The 19,881-nt window shown below is 40.9% G+C and overlaps 1 protein-coding gene across 25 annotated transcripts in view; it reads left to right on the plus strand.

Annotated features, from left to right (window-relative positions):
- The window catches only part of FNBP1 (formin binding protein 1), a 385,839-nt gene that overhangs the window by 310,944 nt on the left and 55,014 nt on the right, over positions 1 to 19,881 (plus strand). For 14 of the 25 annotated variants that reach the window (XM_079323980.1, XM_079323984.1, XM_079323977.1 and 11 more), the window contains exons 2-4: positions 7,828 to 7,930; positions 13,873 to 13,988; positions 18,627 to 18,683. In XM_079323980.1, the coding sequence (XP_079180106.1) occupies positions 7,856 to 7,930; positions 13,873 to 13,988; positions 18,627 to 18,683 (248 nt within the window). In that variant the 5' untranslated portion in view covers positions 7,828 to 7,855. Of the gene's footprint in view, positions 1 to 7,827; positions 7,931 to 13,872; positions 13,989 to 18,626; positions 18,684 to 19,881 lie in introns of those variants that run through there. The other 11 variants (XM_079323975.1, XM_079323979.1, XM_079323987.1 and 8 more) reach the window with 2 other exon arrangements.

Raw genomic sequence — 19,881 nt, forward strand, 5'->3', positions numbered from 1 at the left:
CACTGAAATACCAGGAGCTTTGTTGGCTCTAAACTCCTTAAAAGAGAGTTTTAAATTCTTGTCTGCTTGCCGTGGCCTTACCAGCTTTATAAAGAATTTGGAGATCTGTATTTCAGAAAGGTTGTGTGTCCTGGGATTAGGAAAGTCAGTAAGAGCTTTTCCTTGTAATATGAATTGTTTTGGAGCTCAGTTGTGCTCTGGGTTTTACTGTACATCTGATTATATGAGCCTCCTATTACTGCCTTTATCTAGATGCTAATGGATGTGTTTATTGCATGGTTTTATGTATAGGATTTATGATGAAAAAATATTTGCCTTTGCAGTTAGGTAAACTAACATAGTGTGGTTATGAGGCTGGATGCAGCCTCAACCTGATTTTATGTATATTTTTGGTTTCATTTTAAGTTAATGTTTAAATACCAGAGTAGAACTGATATGACATTAAACCATTTTTCCTTTATTGTCTTCGTCTGGTGAGCCAACACACTCCTCCCTCAAAATCAATATTCTGCCTGGCAGCTGGAGAGGGATATGAAGTGTTGTCAAAAACTACAAAAAGTTTAAAACTTTAGAAGTCTGTTTTCAAGGTCTTGAAGTAGATGTTTTTATTTAGAGGCTGAACCCAAATATTTTAATGAAAGCTAAAAAATCCAGTGTTCCATGCTGTCCCTTGTTTCACTGTTCCTAGATTTAGGCAAATATGTAGTTCTAGATGGGGTGAGCAGAGGTTAGTGGTCAGACTGGTGTGACCCAAGTGTGGTTTTTAATCTTGGCTCAAATAAGCACTGCTTTAAATTGGGCAGTGATTTTCTTCACAACTTCGTCTGAAAACTGTATTAATAGGAGGCTATTTACTGATGTAATTTCCATTTGTATTATAAAGATATTTCTTCAAATGCTGTGAAGCTTGAAATCTATATCATGGTATCATCATTGTTATAACATGAGTTATAAAATATTCACATGTGGTTTTTGAACCTAAGGAAATGAGACTGTTGTCACAAGAAAACTGGATTACCTCTTTTGCTCAGCTAGACTTGCCTATCCAGCTTAGGAGCAGAATATCCTTACTGAGGGAAGCAGTCCTTACTTAAAGGATCAAAGGTTGTTGCTCTTCTAGTTCTGGATGGCAAAATGTCATTTATTCCTAATGCCCTGTTTCCAAGCCATATTGGTCAAAAGAAACTGCAATTGTTGATTTATTTCCATAAAATGTTCTGACTATTTTTCTTTGAGAGGCCGGAGGCTGTGTAGGGTGCCAGACCAAAAGGTTTGGGCAGTCTATAGCTGCCCTGCTTTCTAGAAACTGTAATTTTAGGTTGTGTTGGCTGGCTCAGTATGGTCAGCTCAGTGAACTTGGGTTTTGTGTGTGGCTGTGCTGCAGCATCCCTGTGGCACAGGCAGCAAACCACCGAGCCTGGCTCCCCACGCTGAGTGCCACACGTGGCTCTGATCCTGACACTTGTGGATCTGGGGGACTCAAGGCAGCACAAGGAGGTTGCTGTTGGACTGGGGAGTCTCTGCTGCTGCCACAGCTTGCTTTAAATGCTCTCTGATCAGGTGCTCAGGCATTTAGTGTGATATATGGTGGAGACAATTGAACTCTAGTTCTGCACGTTTCATACCTGTTGTTCATGGGGTGGGGCACTCTGATTTCTTACATTTTAGGAGGCTGGGTGACACGTGGTCTCTTTGTTCTGGTATGAATGTTTGTTTAGTGTGATGGAGTTAAATTTGCCTCTATCTCTTTAGATTGTTGCAGTTGTCATGTCCCATGCAGAATGTCGAGTGTCCCTGAGTGAGCAGCCCGGGTGACTCCATCTCAATCCTGGGTGCTTTGTGCTGCTCTATTGACTCTGCAAACCTGAAATGTGTGTGGGAGAACTTTCTCTGGTAGTCTAGCATGTAATTTAATTGATGTTTGTTTGGTAATTTGCCTCAAATTAAATTATTCATTGTCACCACTGAACAAATGCTTTGTATGCTTCTGGTGGGTCAGCATTTTGCACAATGTTTCTCCCTTCTCATTCCACCTACTTTGATGCATTCATTTTGTTTTGCTGCAGTCTTAGTTCTGAGAGAGGCTTCTGTTGGGAGAAGGGGGAGACCCAGTGGAGTTGGAGAGGCTTTGAACAGTGATTTGGTTAGGAGAAATGTGATTACTTTTCTTCAGATTTAACTTTGATGTAACACAAGTTCACACTATAGTTAATGGGAGTTGTTACCTGAGGGTGAACTTCATAGAAATGTTACAGATGTGAGCATGTGAGAATAGGAAGATATCTTCTCTTCCTCCAAAGGAGAAGAGACTGAAGTAATTGAAGAGTTATTATCAATAGCAGTTCATGCTTTGATGCACAGGGGGATGTTTCTGGTCCTTACCCAGGTGTGTCAGTGGTGGAGTTGCCACGTTAGTTTTGGTCTGACCATATTTTAGCTTGGTCATTCCATGGCTCTACAGGTGATGGTGTCTTTTGTAGAAGAGGAACACAGAAAAACACAGAAAGGATCATCTTAAAGTCTGAATATTTTATGCAAGTGGGATCAGACTGAAACAATGATTTTGTCAAAATTGGGATAAATGGCCTGACTCGAGCACAGATGCAGCTGGGGTTAAACACTTCCCTGAATGTTAATCAGTGAAAAACAGAGAGGAGAAAAGTATTGAGTTAAAGAAAAATATGATAGGATGTTAGGGACTGTCTTGATTGCTGTTTTTACAGCTACAGGAGGGGCCAGGTCTTATTGTAATAGAAAAGCTCTGTGAGAAACCCTAATAGATGGATTTAAGGCATAGAGTCTCCACAGCTTTCTTTTGACTCTTTGCCTTTATTTCTGGCCTAGTTCCAGGATTTATCCATTTTTTTGCCAGTGTAGCTTGACTCCACTGCACAGAGTGGACTGTATGAATAGATAAATCTGAATTATGAAATACACTTTGAACAGAGTTTGTTAACAGATTTGACGTGACCAACACTGTTGTTTGCAGACTTTTTAAATATTTTGCACTTTGACATTGTTCTATCCATTGCATTAGATTTCTGAGTTGCATATATCTCTGATAATCTTCCTGTTCTGGAAACTTCACTATTTGTTGGATCTGAGTGGAAGCACCTAATCTAATTTCTGGGTTAAAAATGGAATGCAATGGCAGATAGAAATACTTCAGGCACAGCAGTAATCTTATTTGTTCTTGAGTGTGAAGTAGCTCTTGAAAAATCTAGGATCGTATTTGTCATGTCATGGTATTTAAGGTATTAAATGCTTTTTGAAATCCATCTACAAAGAAGGTTTTCAGCAGTTTGTTCCATTTAATTTGGAAATGAGAGGAGGGAACAGTCAGTTCAGATCTTTACTTTTCTTTTGAACTTTAGGGAAGGGTTTGGAACACTCTGAAGTACAGGGGGCTTATTTTTTTAACCCTAGTTATTGCCATTGCTCCAGTGATTCCAGGAGTCAGCCTCAAGCTAAGCAGAATTAGTGATTTTTTACAACATTCTTCTTTTATGAGTGTCTGCATAAATATCCTGGAAGGACACGGTGCCTGCACTGGGGTTTGGTCAGTTCTGGCTTCACAGGGGAGGAGGTGAAAAGGAGAATCAGGAGTCAAGGCTGTTGTGTTTAGTGAATAAATACATCTTTGCATTATTAACGTGTGTAGAAAAGAGCTTTGCACACATGCTCAGTTCTACACCCACCAGGGGATTTATTTAGTGGAGATTAGAAGTTTTGCTGTTGAGAATACCAGGCATACCTGGTGAGACCTTTGCTGGTTTTAGCTGTTATCCTTTGGGCTAATTTTGATAGAAGAGACCAGGGACTCTTATTTGCAAAGTGTAGCAATGTCACTGATTGTTTTTAAGTGGTGATATTTAAAAAAAAAAATCAAATTAATCCTCCCAAACCCCTTTCCTAAACTCCAGCTGTGTTCTTAGAGCTGAATCATATTCAAAAAGGTTTGATACTAATGAAGAAATTTTGACTTTGAGGATGTGTAAAACAACTTGGGTATTCTACATGATGAAACCAGTATGCCATTGGTTTGTGATGAAGTTGGGTAAAAAGCTAATTTCCCCAAAATAACATTCCCACAGACTGCTGCAGTTGGAAGTATTGTTCTTGTGGATAAGATTCTGCTATTGTGATTTAGTATGGTTTTGGGTAAGAGGGCAGAATTTCCTTTTTAATGTGTATTCTTTTAAATGGACCAGCAGGCTTGTTTGGCTTTCTATTGTAGTTATCCATGCCATGCAATAAGCAGGAACACTCCATGGTTCATTTTTAATAATCAGTACACAGCTGCCCAAGGGGGAAATCGTGGGCAAGAGCTCTTGTTGATCTTTGTTTTAACAGCTGGTATTATTAAGGGAGAGCTTCACAGACTGGGAAAAAAAAAAAAAAGAGGATGAAAATCAGTCAACAGTTAATCCAAGATGTAGCCAGACAGCAAAAGATTGACTGGGAATTTGTTCTAAAATTGCATTTGTTCAAATAATTTCTAAAGAAACGAATGGGTGTGTATTAAATCAGGGAAGTGGGATGGTGCTGGGGAACAGTGAAAAGTTGCAACATTTGTCAACTGAAAAACCTTCCTGGAACAAGAGCAGTGTATATTTAGCATTGTTACCATGCTGCAACTCCTGGGGGAGGCAGCTCTGATCTGGAGCTCTGCAGCAGCTCATGATTTATACTGTCCTAGCAGCAGAGCCCCACCAACCAGGAGGATCTGCTCATTTTCAAAGCTCTTGTTTATAATGCACAGAGCAGTGAATCCCTGTGGGTCCTTGCAGCTTTCAGGCTGCAGCTCTGGATACTGTCAGCAAAAACCAAATCTTTATCCCATTCCTGTTCCCCCAGGAGGAGGAGGAGGTTAGCATTGCTTTGTTTTGTTTCTTTGGTTTTTGTTTCCTTTTTTTTTTTTCTCTTTAAATTAGTTTTGTGGGTATAATTAATGCTAATGGTAGAGATGCATCATCTCTCTGGCCCCAGTAGATTTTAGCAGTTATGAGCATTTGCTTAGCTAATGAGTCTGGATTTTAAAGTCTAGATTCTGCTGTTTATCCTCATACCTAGTACAAATAAATTCACTTAAATCAGCTCAATTGTTAGAATCACCAAAGAAGCAGAATGTGTATGTTTGTCTCCAATTTAAATAACTGAGCAAGTGCATGAAAAGCTTGAAATACACCCAGTTCTTCAATAAAAGTATTCTGACTTAACATCTGGCATTAGTTGAAGTTTCTTTCTTATTATCTTGTTCTTTAGGAGCATTCTTATATCCTGGGTTGTAATTTGCACATTATAATGTATTTTGAAACAAAACTGTGTCTTGTTCTGGGGTTTCTAGAGTGTGTTTTATAAGCAGAATTGTAGGTTTGAAAAGAAGTGTTCCTTTCTGAATGGGCTGTTCATGACAGATGTTTTTCATTGTGGCAAAGTGCCTCAAACCTCAAAGTGTACAAATGTATTTGAAGGAAATGAGTTGCTGCTGCATCATGACCATCTATGAAAAGTGTCCTTGGACACTGCAAATGGTGATTTTTGAACCTTGCCTTCTCCTTAACGGAAGAGAGCTATAAAATTCATTTTCAAGAGCATGAAACTGTGACACCTCTAAGAATCACATCTCCTCTTTCAAGAGATGCAGCACTATCTTTAGAAGGATTTCTCACTGATAACAGCAGGTGATGTCTCGGTATGGCCTTTTCAGGTACCTGTTTGAATAAAACCAAAATAGCACCATGTTCCATGCTGGATGTACTGCTGCCCAGGACATGTAACCTACATAATTTACCATCAAAAATTCCCTTGTTCCAAGAACAATAAGGATATTTATCCTTCATTATCCAGTACTTGGCTCAGTTGCTGTTTCTCTTCATCACCTGTTGCTCCTCAGCTCTGTCCTGCTGCAGCTGAGCTGATCACATCTCCTGCCTTCCCACTCCCCAGAAATAATCACTTCTCCCTTATCTTACGTCTTTCAGCATCTTTCTGAGCTGCTGCAGCACCAACAACCACATCCTCTGTGGGATGCAACATCCCCCCTCTCACCTTCCTTCCTGGCTGCTGTGTTAGCACAGTTGGTGCCCTGTTGCCATGGAGGGACTGTGAGTTCTGCTTCACCACATCCTTTACAGGATACACAGGCCTGGGGGGAGGAGGGGGCTTGGTTTGACACCAGGATGGCAGAGCTGGAGGGTTTGGGCTCTGGATAAGGGAGTTCTTTGCTGCAGTTTTAAGGCAGCCCTTGGGGGCAAGACCAGGAGGTTCCTTGTAGGATCACCTGCTCTGGAGCTCCACTGCTTCTGTGGCCTCTGACTCAGCCTTCTGGCTGCTGCAAAAGGAGCAGTTTGACTCCACAGCTGAAGCTGTCAGCAGAGAGGATGAGAAGCTGAGACACAGAGCTTTGTGTGTGTGTGTGTGAATGCCTTGGCAGTCGTGGCATGGTTGTACTCACACCAGGACTCCTCTCCCCCTGAGCCACATGCTGGGCTTTGCCAGCCTTCCAGAGTAGGTGTTAGAGTGGGTCAGCACGGTGGGAGCATGGCTGTACTCCCAGTGACCTCTCCAGCAGGCACAGGTGGCCTCTTGCTGACCTGGTGCTCTGTGCTGCTGCCCAGGGAGCCACTCTCCCTCCCAGCCCAGCTTTGGAGCTTGTGTTGGCTTTGCTGCTGTTCACTGCTCTGTGCTTTAATCTGGTGTTGGGCACCTTCTCTACAAGGAGGTTTAACCTTCACCAGCACAAAGCTCACCCCTTTCATTAGTGGGGGATGTTCCTGTGCAGCTCTGCTGTAGGTGGATATTTCAGTGAGATGTTGCAATCAAATTGGTTCCCTGTCAGCCCTGATGATCTGGTTGTACTCCCAGGGCTGCCCATGCCTCAGAGCAGCTGGAATATTCATGTTGCTCTCCAGGTGCTGGCCTTTGTGCCAGCTGCTCAGGGCTTTTCTCAGAAGTGCTTCTTGTTTGAATTAAATCAGGTTTTTATCCAGGTAGGGTTAAGTATGGCCAAAACCTGCCAGGTGGGACAGCACCTCGGATTAATTAGCAGAAGGGTCACTCTTGAGTTTGTGGAAGGTGGTTTTTGGGGTGGGGATGAGTGTGGTTGGTCTCTGAAGCAATTACAAGGCTGTGCAAAGGGCCTTGCTATTATACTAGGGCAATGTTGTTTTCTAGCCAAATTAAAACTGGCATAAATATTAGATCTTATTTTGCTTTCCAGCTTCAGCAAAATGCTGAAGAGGGTAAGCATTTCAAGGTTGAAATATGGCCCAGAAACTGCTTTGTTCATTATGTCTATTGAAATAGGACAAATAGAGGTGAGTTTATCTAGCAACATATAAGGTATTTTAACCTAAAACATAGTTTGTTTCCACTCTTGCTTTCTGTCAATTTCCCTTCACAAAGATTTGAAATACATTCAGTTTCCTAAAAATATAGCAAAGAATCTTATGTTTCTTTTTGTGATCTCCTAGCTAGATCAAGTTCCCAGGTGAATGGAAGAGATAGAATAATTAACCTTGAGGGCTTTATGGAAAAATGTGTTTAGGAGATGGCAATGAAAGGAAGATGGAGATGGGCAAGTAAGATGGCTTTTTTTCCTGTGGGCTATTTATTATTCAACTGAAGCTGAAACCATGCATATTTAGGCATCCTGGTGAAAGGTTTGGAGGAATTTATTTAATATTTGAAGGGTGAAATGAAATCAAGCATGTGTGGCTGAAGAGGTGATCTGCATGACAAATGCATTTGATCAGAAATAGTTCTGTTACCAAGAACCGGATGCGTGGGGGAATGGAAGGTTCACTCAGAAAACAAGCAGAGAAGCCACAGCACCAGCGTGCAGCAGGCAGAGATGGTGTCCCTGCCCCATCCCTCTGTGCTCCAGGGGGCTGTGAGTGCTCCTTGTCTCTGCTGCAGGAAGGGAAAGGTTGGTGGCCTGTGTTCCATCTGTAATCAGGGATGTTTGTTTAGTGTCATTAACTGAGGGTTTCACTGACTGTTGCTGACAAGTTTTGTGTGGGAAGTCGATTCTCATCACTAGTGGCTGAGTCAACAGATGCTGAATTGCTTTGGTATTTTCTACTCATCTATATTTTCTGGAAGGCTCTTGCAGTGGTAGCCTGTGTTTTATGCATTTTCTTTCATTATTAATTTGCCTGGAGACTGTTAACATTTGCATATAGCTTTATTGTAGGTCTCTGAGGATCTGTGATCTGAATTCCCGTGTATTCTGCCAGCACTCTAGTGCCATATGGGACTCAGCTGAGCCTGTGAAGGGCTCATCATCTCGTTAATTATTTTTATAATTTGAAGTTGTTAAACCATGGAACCTAAAAAAGTAATTTAGAAATTGAACACTGTAATGTATTCTCGATCTTCACTTTAATTCTTTTTTGCCTGTGAAAGTGAATGAGAGTGTTTTAAAAAAAAAGATATGGGAGGAGAAGGTATGATCAGAGGTAAAATTAGCTATTAATTCCCCTATTACTTTTTTTTTTTATTAATGGTAGTATGTAAACAAATAATCTTGTGAGGAAACAGAATCAAACTCACTGGGGGATGAAGTAGTAGAAAGTCTTCAAATATACTTAATATTCAAGAATCCTGGGTCTTTTATTGTATTGCTGCATTAGAATTACAGGAGGTGTATGCTAAATATAAAGGCTTTTCATTTGCTATTAGCATCTGAATTTTCAGCATAGTCTTTCTTCATTATTTGCCTCTGTATTAGCATTCTTAATTTCACACTTCTGCACTGTCACCTGTGAAAGCAGCAGAAAGGGTGACAGTGACAGTTTAGCCCAGATACTGGTACAGTAAATGCTGCCAGCTCAGTCTACTCTGGGCAGGTTTGGCAGGAAGATTTAAATTGCAGAATAAATTGGTAAAATCTCCTAGAATCTAACGTTTTGTTCACAGTTGAAACCAAGATTAAACCCCAGTCCTTCTGGCTTGGCTGTGTTGGAACTGGGCAGGGTGAGTCTGTCTGGCTGCAGATCAAGAGAGAAGTGAGGACATCCCCTTTATTTCAGTCAATGTTGAGGCTGAAGAAGCCTCTTGGTGGCAAGAGAAGCTCCATCATTGGATCTGAACACCATGTGTTGAACTATTTCACAATAGATGGAAGCCTTCTAGAAAGAGGAAGGAATATCTCACTGAGCTGATCTTCAAAGACCTCATGAATAACACTTTATTGCTCAATAATTGGTTGTACTCCATGTTATATGGCTGAGAAATAGGAAGAAGATTTTTCTTTGGGGATTTTGTTTTGGTTTCTTTTGGTTTTTTTTCCCCTAATGGCTAACTTTCCTTTTCCCAAAATACTTTGCATAGCTGAGGAATGTGACTTCAGGAGGGCAGTTGAGAAGTGAAGGGGATTTGACAGCTTAAAGGAACTGTTCAAATGGAGCAAAGCAAATGGGCAGCACTATTTCCATTTTAAGCATTGTCAGGGTAACAAGCATGCATCTGAATTTCAGAAAGAATGCATGCATGGGAGGTTATTTGGGCAGCAGTAAAAGCACTGGGAGAGAATTAATGGAAACAGAAATCAAGTTAGAAAATGAATTTAGAAGCACACTTTGCCTTAGGGTTAAAATATTCAAAGCATTCTGGGGACTTGGATGTCAAATTCCTGTTCAAGTTAATGAGTGAAGTTCTACTTTCCTCTTTTGAGCTTCAATTTTTTTGTGTGCTTGCTGAAGAACATGTTAAGGTCTGAACAGTTTGTTTCAAGCAGCAGGGGCTGTGTGAGTCAGGTGGGTCAGCTCCTCCATCACCTGGGGAAGGGTTTGTAGTGGCACAGGGTGCTGGCTTTGGCAAGTGGTGGAATCTGATGAAAGGGGGCTAAGTTACAGTTGCACAAGCAGTTTAATTACATGGACAGTCAATTAGAAGTTTATTCTTTTTTGTAAGCTGATACCACAATAAACATAGGCACTTGAAACTGGGAGAAAATGAGATTTGGCAGCTTGGAGGGTATAGTAACATGAAGGCTGTGGTGAGAGCCTGCTGTGACAGACAACTGACTGTCAGTGCAGAATTTCTGCTCAGAGAATGTTCTTAGGTGTGAACCAGTCTCTGAGCCAGAGGAAAGCAGCGAGTTCTTCTAGAAAATGTTTTGGTGTTTCTTTTTCAGAGAAAACAGGTGTGGTGTGACCTTTTGTTTCTCCCTCTCTGTGGTCAAGTGGGAGCATTCTTACTGAACATTGCATCATATTTCTTGCCTTGTTTTCTTGAATGCTAAAGCCCTGTGGAGTTTATTGTTTCCTAATGTTCTCCCTGACTGGAAGGGTGAGGATGCTGTAAAAATGAACAGAAGAGGGTCTGTGTATTGAAGCTGAAAGGTGAAACAGCAGCTCCTGGGGCACCTGAGCCTCTTGCAGCTGATGACTGATCCTGCAGAGCTGCAGTGACACAGCTCACCTGCTAAACCATCTCTGCCAGGCCTGGTGCACTTTGTGCTGAAAAAACGTGTTGTTCTCATTAGACTCCAGAATAACTGAGGGGTTTTTTGAACTCTGGATTCCTACTGATAATGTGTTTTTGTAATGAACTTTGAGAAAAGTAAATTCCTATAAAGTGTTTTCAATATTCACTATTTGAAGGCACGATATAGTTGTGAGCTGCTCTGAAAAATCTTTTTCAGAAGTCTTATTTTGCATTGATTATATGTATCCCTGGACTTTGGGAATCTGTGAATTGTATGATCAACACATTTTGTGTCCTGCCTTCCCTACAATTCATTAACTTAAACTCATCCTTTGCCTGCCTTCAGTGTCCTTCCAGATGCATGGAATGAGGACAATCTGTTGTGTCCCCCTGCTCTGCCCTTCCTTTGCAATCTCATGCTCAGCCAGTGATGCTGTTGCCAATTTTACTGCTTTTTTTTCATGCTGGAGGCACTCAGCAAAGGGAAGGGACAATGGAATGTGTGACCCCAGTGTAACACACTGTGTGGGGCGTTGGCTGCTCAGAGAAATGGCACTTGGGCCAACCCTGTTCCATGCCCAGAAAAGAACAGAAACTCTTCTCTTGAGCAAATCTGCAGAGTTAAACTTCCCCTTGCCTCTCTTCTCCATAGGGGAGGTCAGTGCTTTTACTTCTGAGGTGGCTCTTCCTAGAGCTTGGCACAGGGCAAGTGCCTCATCTCACTTTATAAATAGAAATTCAGCATCTTCCCCTGGTGCTCCTCTTACACTGCTCCTCAGGGAGTTTTATCTCACCAAACCTGCCCTGGTGAGGCCTTAGAAACACAGAAAAGTCCAGCAGGTCCCTCTGGGAGCTGCCAGCCCACACTCAGGCAGCTACCTGGAGCCATTTCTGGGTTTTTATTCAAACTCTGATCCAAATGATGCTCTGAGAATTGATTCAGGGTGGGATGATGGTGGGAGGTTTGGACAAGCCACCCAGAGTTGCCTTTTCAGGGTGAGCCTGCTCTATCTTGAAATCTGGATTACCTTGAAGGGCAGGATCTCCTTGAAAGGCATTTCTTCCTCTGGGAAACCTTGACCTTTCCTCTTTGGATGGGGTCACAATAGGATAATAAGCTAATTTCTTGCTACAAATATGATCCATCTGATAAAGGTGGTTGCATTTGCTTACAGGGATTAGAGAGTGAATTTCCCTGCCTGAGATTTTTCCTTCTCTCAATCAGGAGTGTGTGAATCCAAGTAAACTTGTGACTAATGGACTCCCCCATGGGGTATTTCTTTTATATGCATGTGTTTATGTTAAATAATGTAAATTGTGGAAGAGTAGGGTGTGGGAGAGCTACAAGACCTCTTTATCAGAAACCTTAAAAAGGCCATGTTTGCATGAGTCTCCTGACTCCAGCAGAATCCCAGAGATGGTGTATTTGAAGCAGAGCAGAAGGTGCTTCTTTGTGCTGGCATCAGACTCCAGGCTGAGCTGAGCCCTCTGACAGGAGGAGGATCATTGCTAGCCCTGATTTTGCTTTCTCCCCAGCTGTGAAACTGTCCAAAATTGAGATTTGTATATAGGCAAACATGTACATTTTTACTCTGTGTACTCCCTTTCTGCAGAACACACACATCCTCTTTCTGAGTGACTGATGCTGCCCTGGTTCAAGGGTGATCTATATTGCTGGAAGTAAAGCTTTTATTCTTTGTAGTTTGAATTTCTTTACTTCAGTTGCCCTTAAAACACTTTCTCGTAGTTTTTGGAGCACTTAGTGCTGGAGCACTAAAAAGTTCTTTGTAACTATTTTTGTAACTTCATACTATTAGCTTTTTTCTGTTCTGCCCCCAGTGCCTCCTTAATTGACTAAAACTGGTAGAACTGAAGTTGAAACCTAGTCTGGTTTGGCTGACTTGGTTTGAAATAAAAAGCAGAGCAAACATGCAATGCACAAACCCTGTGTCCTATTCCATGTCTCTTGCCTGCTGGTTTAACTTTCTTCTTGGTGATGTTTTGCAAATTTTGTCTTCTTAACACGGTTCCTATTTCTCCCCTTCAAATCAAAGTTAAGCAGTTTTATAACAGGTTTATTTTCTTTATTAGCAGCTGTGTGCATGACTGTATTCACTGCTGGCAGAGTCCCTCCTGCCACCACTGTAACTCCCTGTCTCAGCCAGATATGCTACAGAGCAGAAAGTGGTATTTGATAAAAGCAACATATTCACAAACCAGCCTTTGTTGTAGCTTCCAGTTATTTTTTCTGCTCTGTGTCTGAAGGGAGTGGGCTTGTCTGGCTTTTGTAACTCAGTGAAAGCTCTGCAAACTGAGCCACAGGGACAGTCTGGTGCAGAGAAGCATCACTTGTGTCAATCTTTGGTAGCAGCAGCTCAGCATCCCACCCAAATCTAGTGCTATGTGGATTTTTTTTTTGAAAACATGGTCAATCTAATTTGCAGGTTGTAGAAATTTACTCTGTTTTCCTTTTGAACCTGATGTCAAATAAGTTAGGCTGATATTAAAGCCCTTGTTTATTTTATACTGTATGTCTGTCAGAATAAGTATTCACTGTATTACAGTTTAAAAACTGTATTTCAAGCATTGTAGAAAGAGTAACTTCTGCAGAGCTGTGGGGAATGGATTGTGGAATTTGAGTGCTGCTGAAGTAACCAAATTTTGAAAAATAAAGTGATTATAATTGAAATCTGCAGATAATAATAAACTGGCTTGGATAATTAATTTGAATTTAGAGTTGCTTAATTTCTTTTGGCATTTGCAATTCCCAAACTGACTTGTGGAATGTTCTTGATTTTATTGAAAACATGTGTGACTGTTTTTGAGGGCAACAATATTTCAAGAACAAAGTAGTATCTGTATGTAAATGGAGGTGGACAAGAAAACTTTCAGAAAATATAGCTTATGTCAGTTTGGGGGGCATCCTGTCATCTAGTTTAGAACAGAACAGGCTACAGAGGAATTGAAGTTTGCTCTGTAAAAAGCTTGACTGTTCTGAATAATATTTTAATTCATTGCACTAAGCTGGAGTTTAAATCTACAGTTTTCATATCAGTATTATTAATTAGGAGTAGATCCCAAATTCATGGAACTTCTAGTAGTTCTTCAGAGTAGAACAAAATCCTGTCAAGAGTAGCTATTTCTTATCCTAGTTTTAAGTATGTTTTTATACTAGAAGATGGTATTTAGTAGAATTGCCAGTATTTCTGGAATGAAACTGATTCAGAAATGAGTAATGAAGAATGTTACTGAATTGGGCTCATGTTAAAATACAGATTTCTGTTGATTAAAAACCTGTCTTACTATGCAAGTATCTATCTGGTAATGGAAAATATTAACAACACTTTCTGTATGATAATACTCCCTTTATAAATTAATTTTAGTTATCTCTGTTCAATGAGACTAAACTATTTTTTTTTTTTTTATGATTCATTGCAGGACCAGTTTGACAACTTAGAGAAACACACGCAGTGGGGTATTGATGTTCTGGAAAAGTACATCAAGTTTGTAAAAGAGAGGACAGAGATTGAACTCAGCTATGCAAAGCAGCTTAGGTAAGTCAATATGTAGAATTTTGGACTTTGAATTGCATCTCTTCAGAGCCTGTAATCACCTTTAAGTTTGTTGTGTCAGTGGTGATTTTGTTTATAATAATGGCTTTTAGAAAACAGCTTTAATTTAGAGGATGATAAGTAAAAGTTAATTTAAGATCCTGTTGTGTTATATCTGCTAGTAATCATATATTTTGCAAAAAGAGATTATTGAGGTGGCTCAGCAGCACACTGGGGCTTACTCATGGTTTATGCATGATTAATGGCTCAGGCTTTCAGGACAGCACTGTAATGTTTTCCATGCAATTGGGGCTGCTGTGAGAAATGCTGAAGGGTTTAAGAATTCAACAGAATAATGATCATTTGTTAGGAGAAGTTTAGGTTTTCTTTTACTAAGACAGGCTCCTTTTGAACATGCATGGGGAAGAACTGCAGGTCAGAAAGTCACCCCAGCCCTTGGTAATTTTTCCTATGTAGTTAAGAAGGTTACAGCTTGAGATTTGAATTACAGTTTTATAATATTTTGAGGTGCCTCCTGATCAGAGCAGAGATCTTTGTGAATTAATCTCACATAATTCCTGCTGGATACTTTCTACATGTCCATGTCTGGTTTGCTTGTAGACAGAGATGAGTATGTGTGAACCAGACACAGAAAAAATTTTCCTTTAGGTCAGGTTCTGGGGAACAGGTGCTAAGAACACTCCCTCAGGAGTAGATATCACCTTGTTTTTGCCAATAAGGTAGAAAAAATGAGAAGTGATCAGGGTTTGAAGGGAGTAAAGCACACAGGGGTCCTGCTGCTACCTGTGGACAGCATTGCTGGCAGCCACTAGTGACCAGTTCTAAACTGGAAGTGCTGGAGTTCACTGGGTGGGGAGAGAGCAGGAATAATTATTCCTGACCCCTCCATTAACTCACCTTTTATTTGCATGGTGATAATAAATCTTGAACTCTTTCTATCTTCTGGGGTTTTAAAGAGAAGGGATCTGAGGTTTCAGTTGATCTGTGTATCTAACACAGTGCCTATTAAAAAAAAAAATCACCAGAATTTCTTGTGTTGGAGTGGGTTTGGGATGCACAATGGCCTGTGATTTATGAGGAGCTGGTTGTAGATAAAGCCCTGCCTTGATGGTTGTGTGCCCTCCCAGGGGAATGCCAGGAGGGTTCCCCAGGGTTTCTGCTTCAGACAGGCAGGAAATAGAAAATGACTCCTGCAGGAACAAATTGCTCACATCCTATGGAGAGGAGCAAAGATTGAATTACAGAGGCAAAATGAGCTGGAACAAAGAGAATGTGACTAAGACTGGGAAAGCCCAGCAGAGCATCTGGGTGAGCTGGCCTGTGTTAGCAACAATCCTGCACCAGACTCACTGGGGTATTCAGGATGACAAATTTCAGGTGTAAAGAGCTGAATTATTAAAATAAACACACAAACAACATGTAAAGGAAAGACTGTTTCACCTGTGACCATGTAGAAACTGTGAATTCCTGAGCTTTATTTCCTATTCTTTTAAAACAATATGGTCAATTTGTTTCTTGCCTCTCTGTATTTTTATGGTTTGAGGACAAATACTTCTGTCCCCAAAGAGCTCTTAAACTTGCTTGCAGACATCTAAGAAGTTAGGAGTATAAAGGAAAAAACCAAAAATGTAGACTTGTCAAGTATTGAGGGAAAACAGTGCTGGACATTAAAAATGAAAAATAAATCATGCATCTGCTTTTATTTAATGAGTGTCCTTAATCCTGGTGCAAACCTTTTTTGTGCTACATCCATTTGGTGTAAAAGGGCTGCATCACATCACTGCATGTCATAACATGCAGAAAATACTGTTAAAAGGAGACAGGTTAACTCCAGGTACTCCTGTGCATGTAACCCAATTTTTTTTTTTTTTTTTTTTTGTAGTGTAAGTAAAGCTGCTGAAATTTATTTCCTTCTGTGAAACTTGTATTTTCTGTTCCATCTCTGGGTTCCCTAACCAGCTATTTCTCCTTTATGTCTACATCTCAGCCTGGTCATGTGTTGAAGTTTAATTTTCTTCTATTTAAAAACATTTCTTCCTCTTTATTTATAATTCTGCAAATGTATGTTTAATATTTTTAGGTTAGAGCTGCATACCATTTACAATTAGCCTGGTTTGAGAGTGCACTTTGGAACTGACATGGTTATTTTCTTATTTGTTTTGCATTATATTTATTGAGTCATTAAGCTAGGCTGGGAGGGAAGGGATGTCAAAACTGTGGTAGAATGCTTATTTTTAAGTACTTTACCTTCCATGGGACACTGATGTGCTGGATACTGTGCTCCCAGTGCTGAGGTGATGTGTCCTTGTCACTTCCCTTGCACTCAGAGCATCACAAAGGGTGTCAAAACCTTCCTTAATGTGATGATGGATAGATAGCCTTGAGGAAAATGTGTTGGGAAAAAAAAGCTTCAGGTGTCAGGATAATCTGAGAATCAGAACCCCTGATGTCTGACATCTTTCTCTCACATTTGTCACCAAAGTTGAAATACAGGAGCAAAGAAACAAGCTGGAAAGGCAGAAAAAATGATGCAGAGTGAAAGGCAAATAATCATGGAGATGAGTGCTCAGAGTAGCACAGAATCTCTCCAGAGCTGGTGTTTCACTGCTGGTTTTTATTATGGGATAGCTCCCTCTCCAATCACTGCCAGCACTGAAGGTGTCACTGTCACAGCTTCCTGAGCTTGAGCCTGGGCAGTGCTGCTGGTGACACTGCACCAGGGCAGGCTGAACTCCAGCACCACTTCTGGATTCACTGTCACCTCTGGGGGTTTGTGTGTACCTGCTTAAACCCCTGCATCTGATTTTAGACAAGAGAAAAAAAAAATAGGGAACTTAAATATATAGACTCAATTTGTATGTTGTGTAAATTGCATAGAAGACAATGAAACATTTAACCCAGATGCTAATCCTTGGTAGGTGGTTTTTGTCTGTGAAAGAAGGCTGTGGGGTTTTTTTTTTTTTTTTTTTGGGTTTGGTTTTTTTTTTCCCCTCAGCTTTTTAGCATTTCTGCACCTTCAAAGATTCACAGGAAATCAGTTGCTGTGTGTGTCACAATTAATTGGGCAGTGTGACAGTGCTGAGAGAGAGTTTTGACTGTGTGAAAATGCCTTATTACTGTAGCCTTCTGTGCTTGTTTTCTTGTGGATTTTCCTTTTCCCTTCAAGGTGGAAGGAAGGTAGCATTTCCATGGCATGCAAAGGATGCTATAAGATTTATTTTCATCATGCAGAACAGTTTGCAGAACCCTTCCCATGCTGGTGTTTGCTGGAAGCTTACAGAACTAGAGAATTTAATTTTTTCACAACATATTCTTGGAGAGAAGGCACAGACTGAGAGGGAAATACTCATTTGGATCCCTTCCAGTCAAGATACTTAAATTTTAAGGAACACATGTTTGTCTGTGCAAATCTGCCAACGTTCTGGCTACTCCTGTGTTGGGGCAGATGCTCCTTAATTCCTCAAGGAGAACAAAAGGAATAAGAAATGTGAGATGGGAGGCTCTGCTGTCTCCAAGCCAGCAGTAAAACCAGCATCAGCAGGGAATGGGTTACACCTCTGAAAAAGCAGTTTCTTTGCAACTTGATGTATTCTGGGACTTGTCCAAAGATTTTGGCATGGATAAGTTGATAAAACTCAGTCCTCCTTTGGACAGTGATTCCATCAATACTCCTTGTGTGCTTTTCTTCATTGCTGAAACAACCTTGTAAAACTAAACCAAATGGCTTCCCTTTCACAACAGGGTGAGAGGCTGCCAGAGGGAGCAGTGACAGGGCCCAGTTTAGGACACAGGAGCAGAGAAAAGCCTTTAAAATTGCTGAGTGACATTGCTCAGCTCTGTGGTGTGCCCTGACTGAGGGGCAAGGTGCATCTTGGTGAGGGGCAGGTGGGCAGCACAACTTCACAAATCCCTGGATTTGCTGCTGCTGAGAGGCTGGTGGGACAATGAAAATCATACAATTACTGTCAGATGTGCTCACAGCAAGGTTCAGGTTTCTTATTTAAGATACAATCACGCCAAGAGCATATTGGTGTTTTAAAATTAAATCAGTAGTTGGCTGGGGGATAATGAGATGCAATCATCTGTGCTAATTAGGATAATCAAATGTCACACTTCCCCCAGCATTAGTTGATAATCACAAAATTATCCCCCTTTTGCTATCTCAGTGCAGCTTCCCACAGCTTTATGAAGGTTTTTTTTTGTCTTTAATCATCCTGCTAAAGGCAGGGAAACCTGCCTGGCCAAGAGTGTCATCTGCTGCTTCAGATCTCCCTTTGCTAGGATGACTCTTACTCTAAAACAACCTCTCCTAGATCAGGTGAAGGAGATCTGTGCATCAGCAGAACCACATCCCAGGTGTATTGACTTCATGACCTTCATTTAGCAGCTTCTTGTGTTCAGAATCTGCTCTTTTGTTGTAGTTACAGACTGAGCACTGTGCAGCCCATTGTTAGTGTTACTGCAGCACAGCCAAAGCCTGATTGTGCTTCAGGAAAGGTTTCTGCTCACTGCAGATAAAACCTCCAGCCTCACAGAGTGTGTCTGCATTTACAGATCATCAGTAAACTTCAAAGGGTATTTTAAAATTTTGTTTTTATCTATCTCTATTTTTAATTTTAGGAATCTTTCGAAGAAATACCAACCCAAGAAGAACTCCAAAGAGGAGGAGGAATACAGGTATGTTCATTATCCCATGATGGGTGAGTGAGCACACATTGATGGAGGAATGGTAAAATTTGGGTCATAAAATTTAGGATTTGACTTGTAAACCCATTATTTTAAAGTGAAGTGTAAGAATATAGATGTCACAGATGCAGAAATAGGCTTATTAAGGAGTAGATTTGTAACTGTGGATCTTTTAGTTAACTTTTAGTGTAACTTTTAGTAACTTTTAAGTGTAAAGGTGTGGGTTTGTGAAAGTGGATCTGTAACTACTCAATTCCCTTATGTTACAGTTTCTGGATGCCTGGGTTGAGGTTTTTGTTTCATTTATTTTTTAATGTGCCTTAAAACCTTCAAGCCAGGCTGATCCTGGCTCTTTGAAGTTAACAACCAAATTCATATCTGCTTTCAGCAGAAGCAGTGGTTAATTTTAGCATGAAACTCAAGCACTCTGTGTAAGTATTACATTACTCAACCAGGCTGACAACACAGATTAGTAACTTAGAGAAGGGGTGAAGTTCTAACACCAGAGTGGTTCCTGCAGAGGGTGGAGGATGTTGGTACTCCCAGTATCCTGGGGCTGCTGCTGCTGAAGGATGTGGCACAGCCTCACCTGTCTGTGTTTGATTCAGACCTGTGGCCCATGGCAGGGATTGATTTGTGCTTGCAGGCAGCACCAGAGCTCAGCTCCTCTGAGCAGCAAGGTCCTGGTGATCAACAGGACACTCCTGCCCTTGGGGAGAATCAAGATATTCTTTAAGGAGAACTTTCTAGAAGATGAGCTTCCCAACAGACTCTAAACCAGAGTGAGAACCTTTCCCTCAGAGCACTGGGGTTTCTCAACATCACTGTTTTGTAATGCAGCTCTGGAGGAGGACATGGCAGGGGCTGACCCTCAGCCTGCTGTTCCAGGAGCCTGCTCAGCCTCTGGAGAGCCCAGCAGCCTCAAACCCTTGACCTTAAAATTTGTCATGTTTCAAACAAGTTTGGATATGGGTCCAATTGGATGATTATATTAATACAGATTTTTGGGTCAGCCCCCCAAGCTGCTCTATACAGCTACTGCAGTGGCTTGTATAACAGACATAACTGTCTTCTTGCTTGCTTTTTAATTTATTTTTAGTAACATTGTTTGGGAATCAGTTATTTATGCTGTTGTTTCCTGAGATATTGGTATTTACACAAGGAAGATTATGTTACCAGCACAGTGGCT

The sequence above is a fragment of the Erithacus rubecula genome (genome assembly GCF_903797595.1).
Source record: "Erithacus rubecula genome assembly, chromosome: 21".
NCBI classification, from domain to species: domain Eukaryota; kingdom Metazoa; phylum Chordata; class Aves; order Passeriformes; family Muscicapidae; genus Erithacus; species Erithacus rubecula.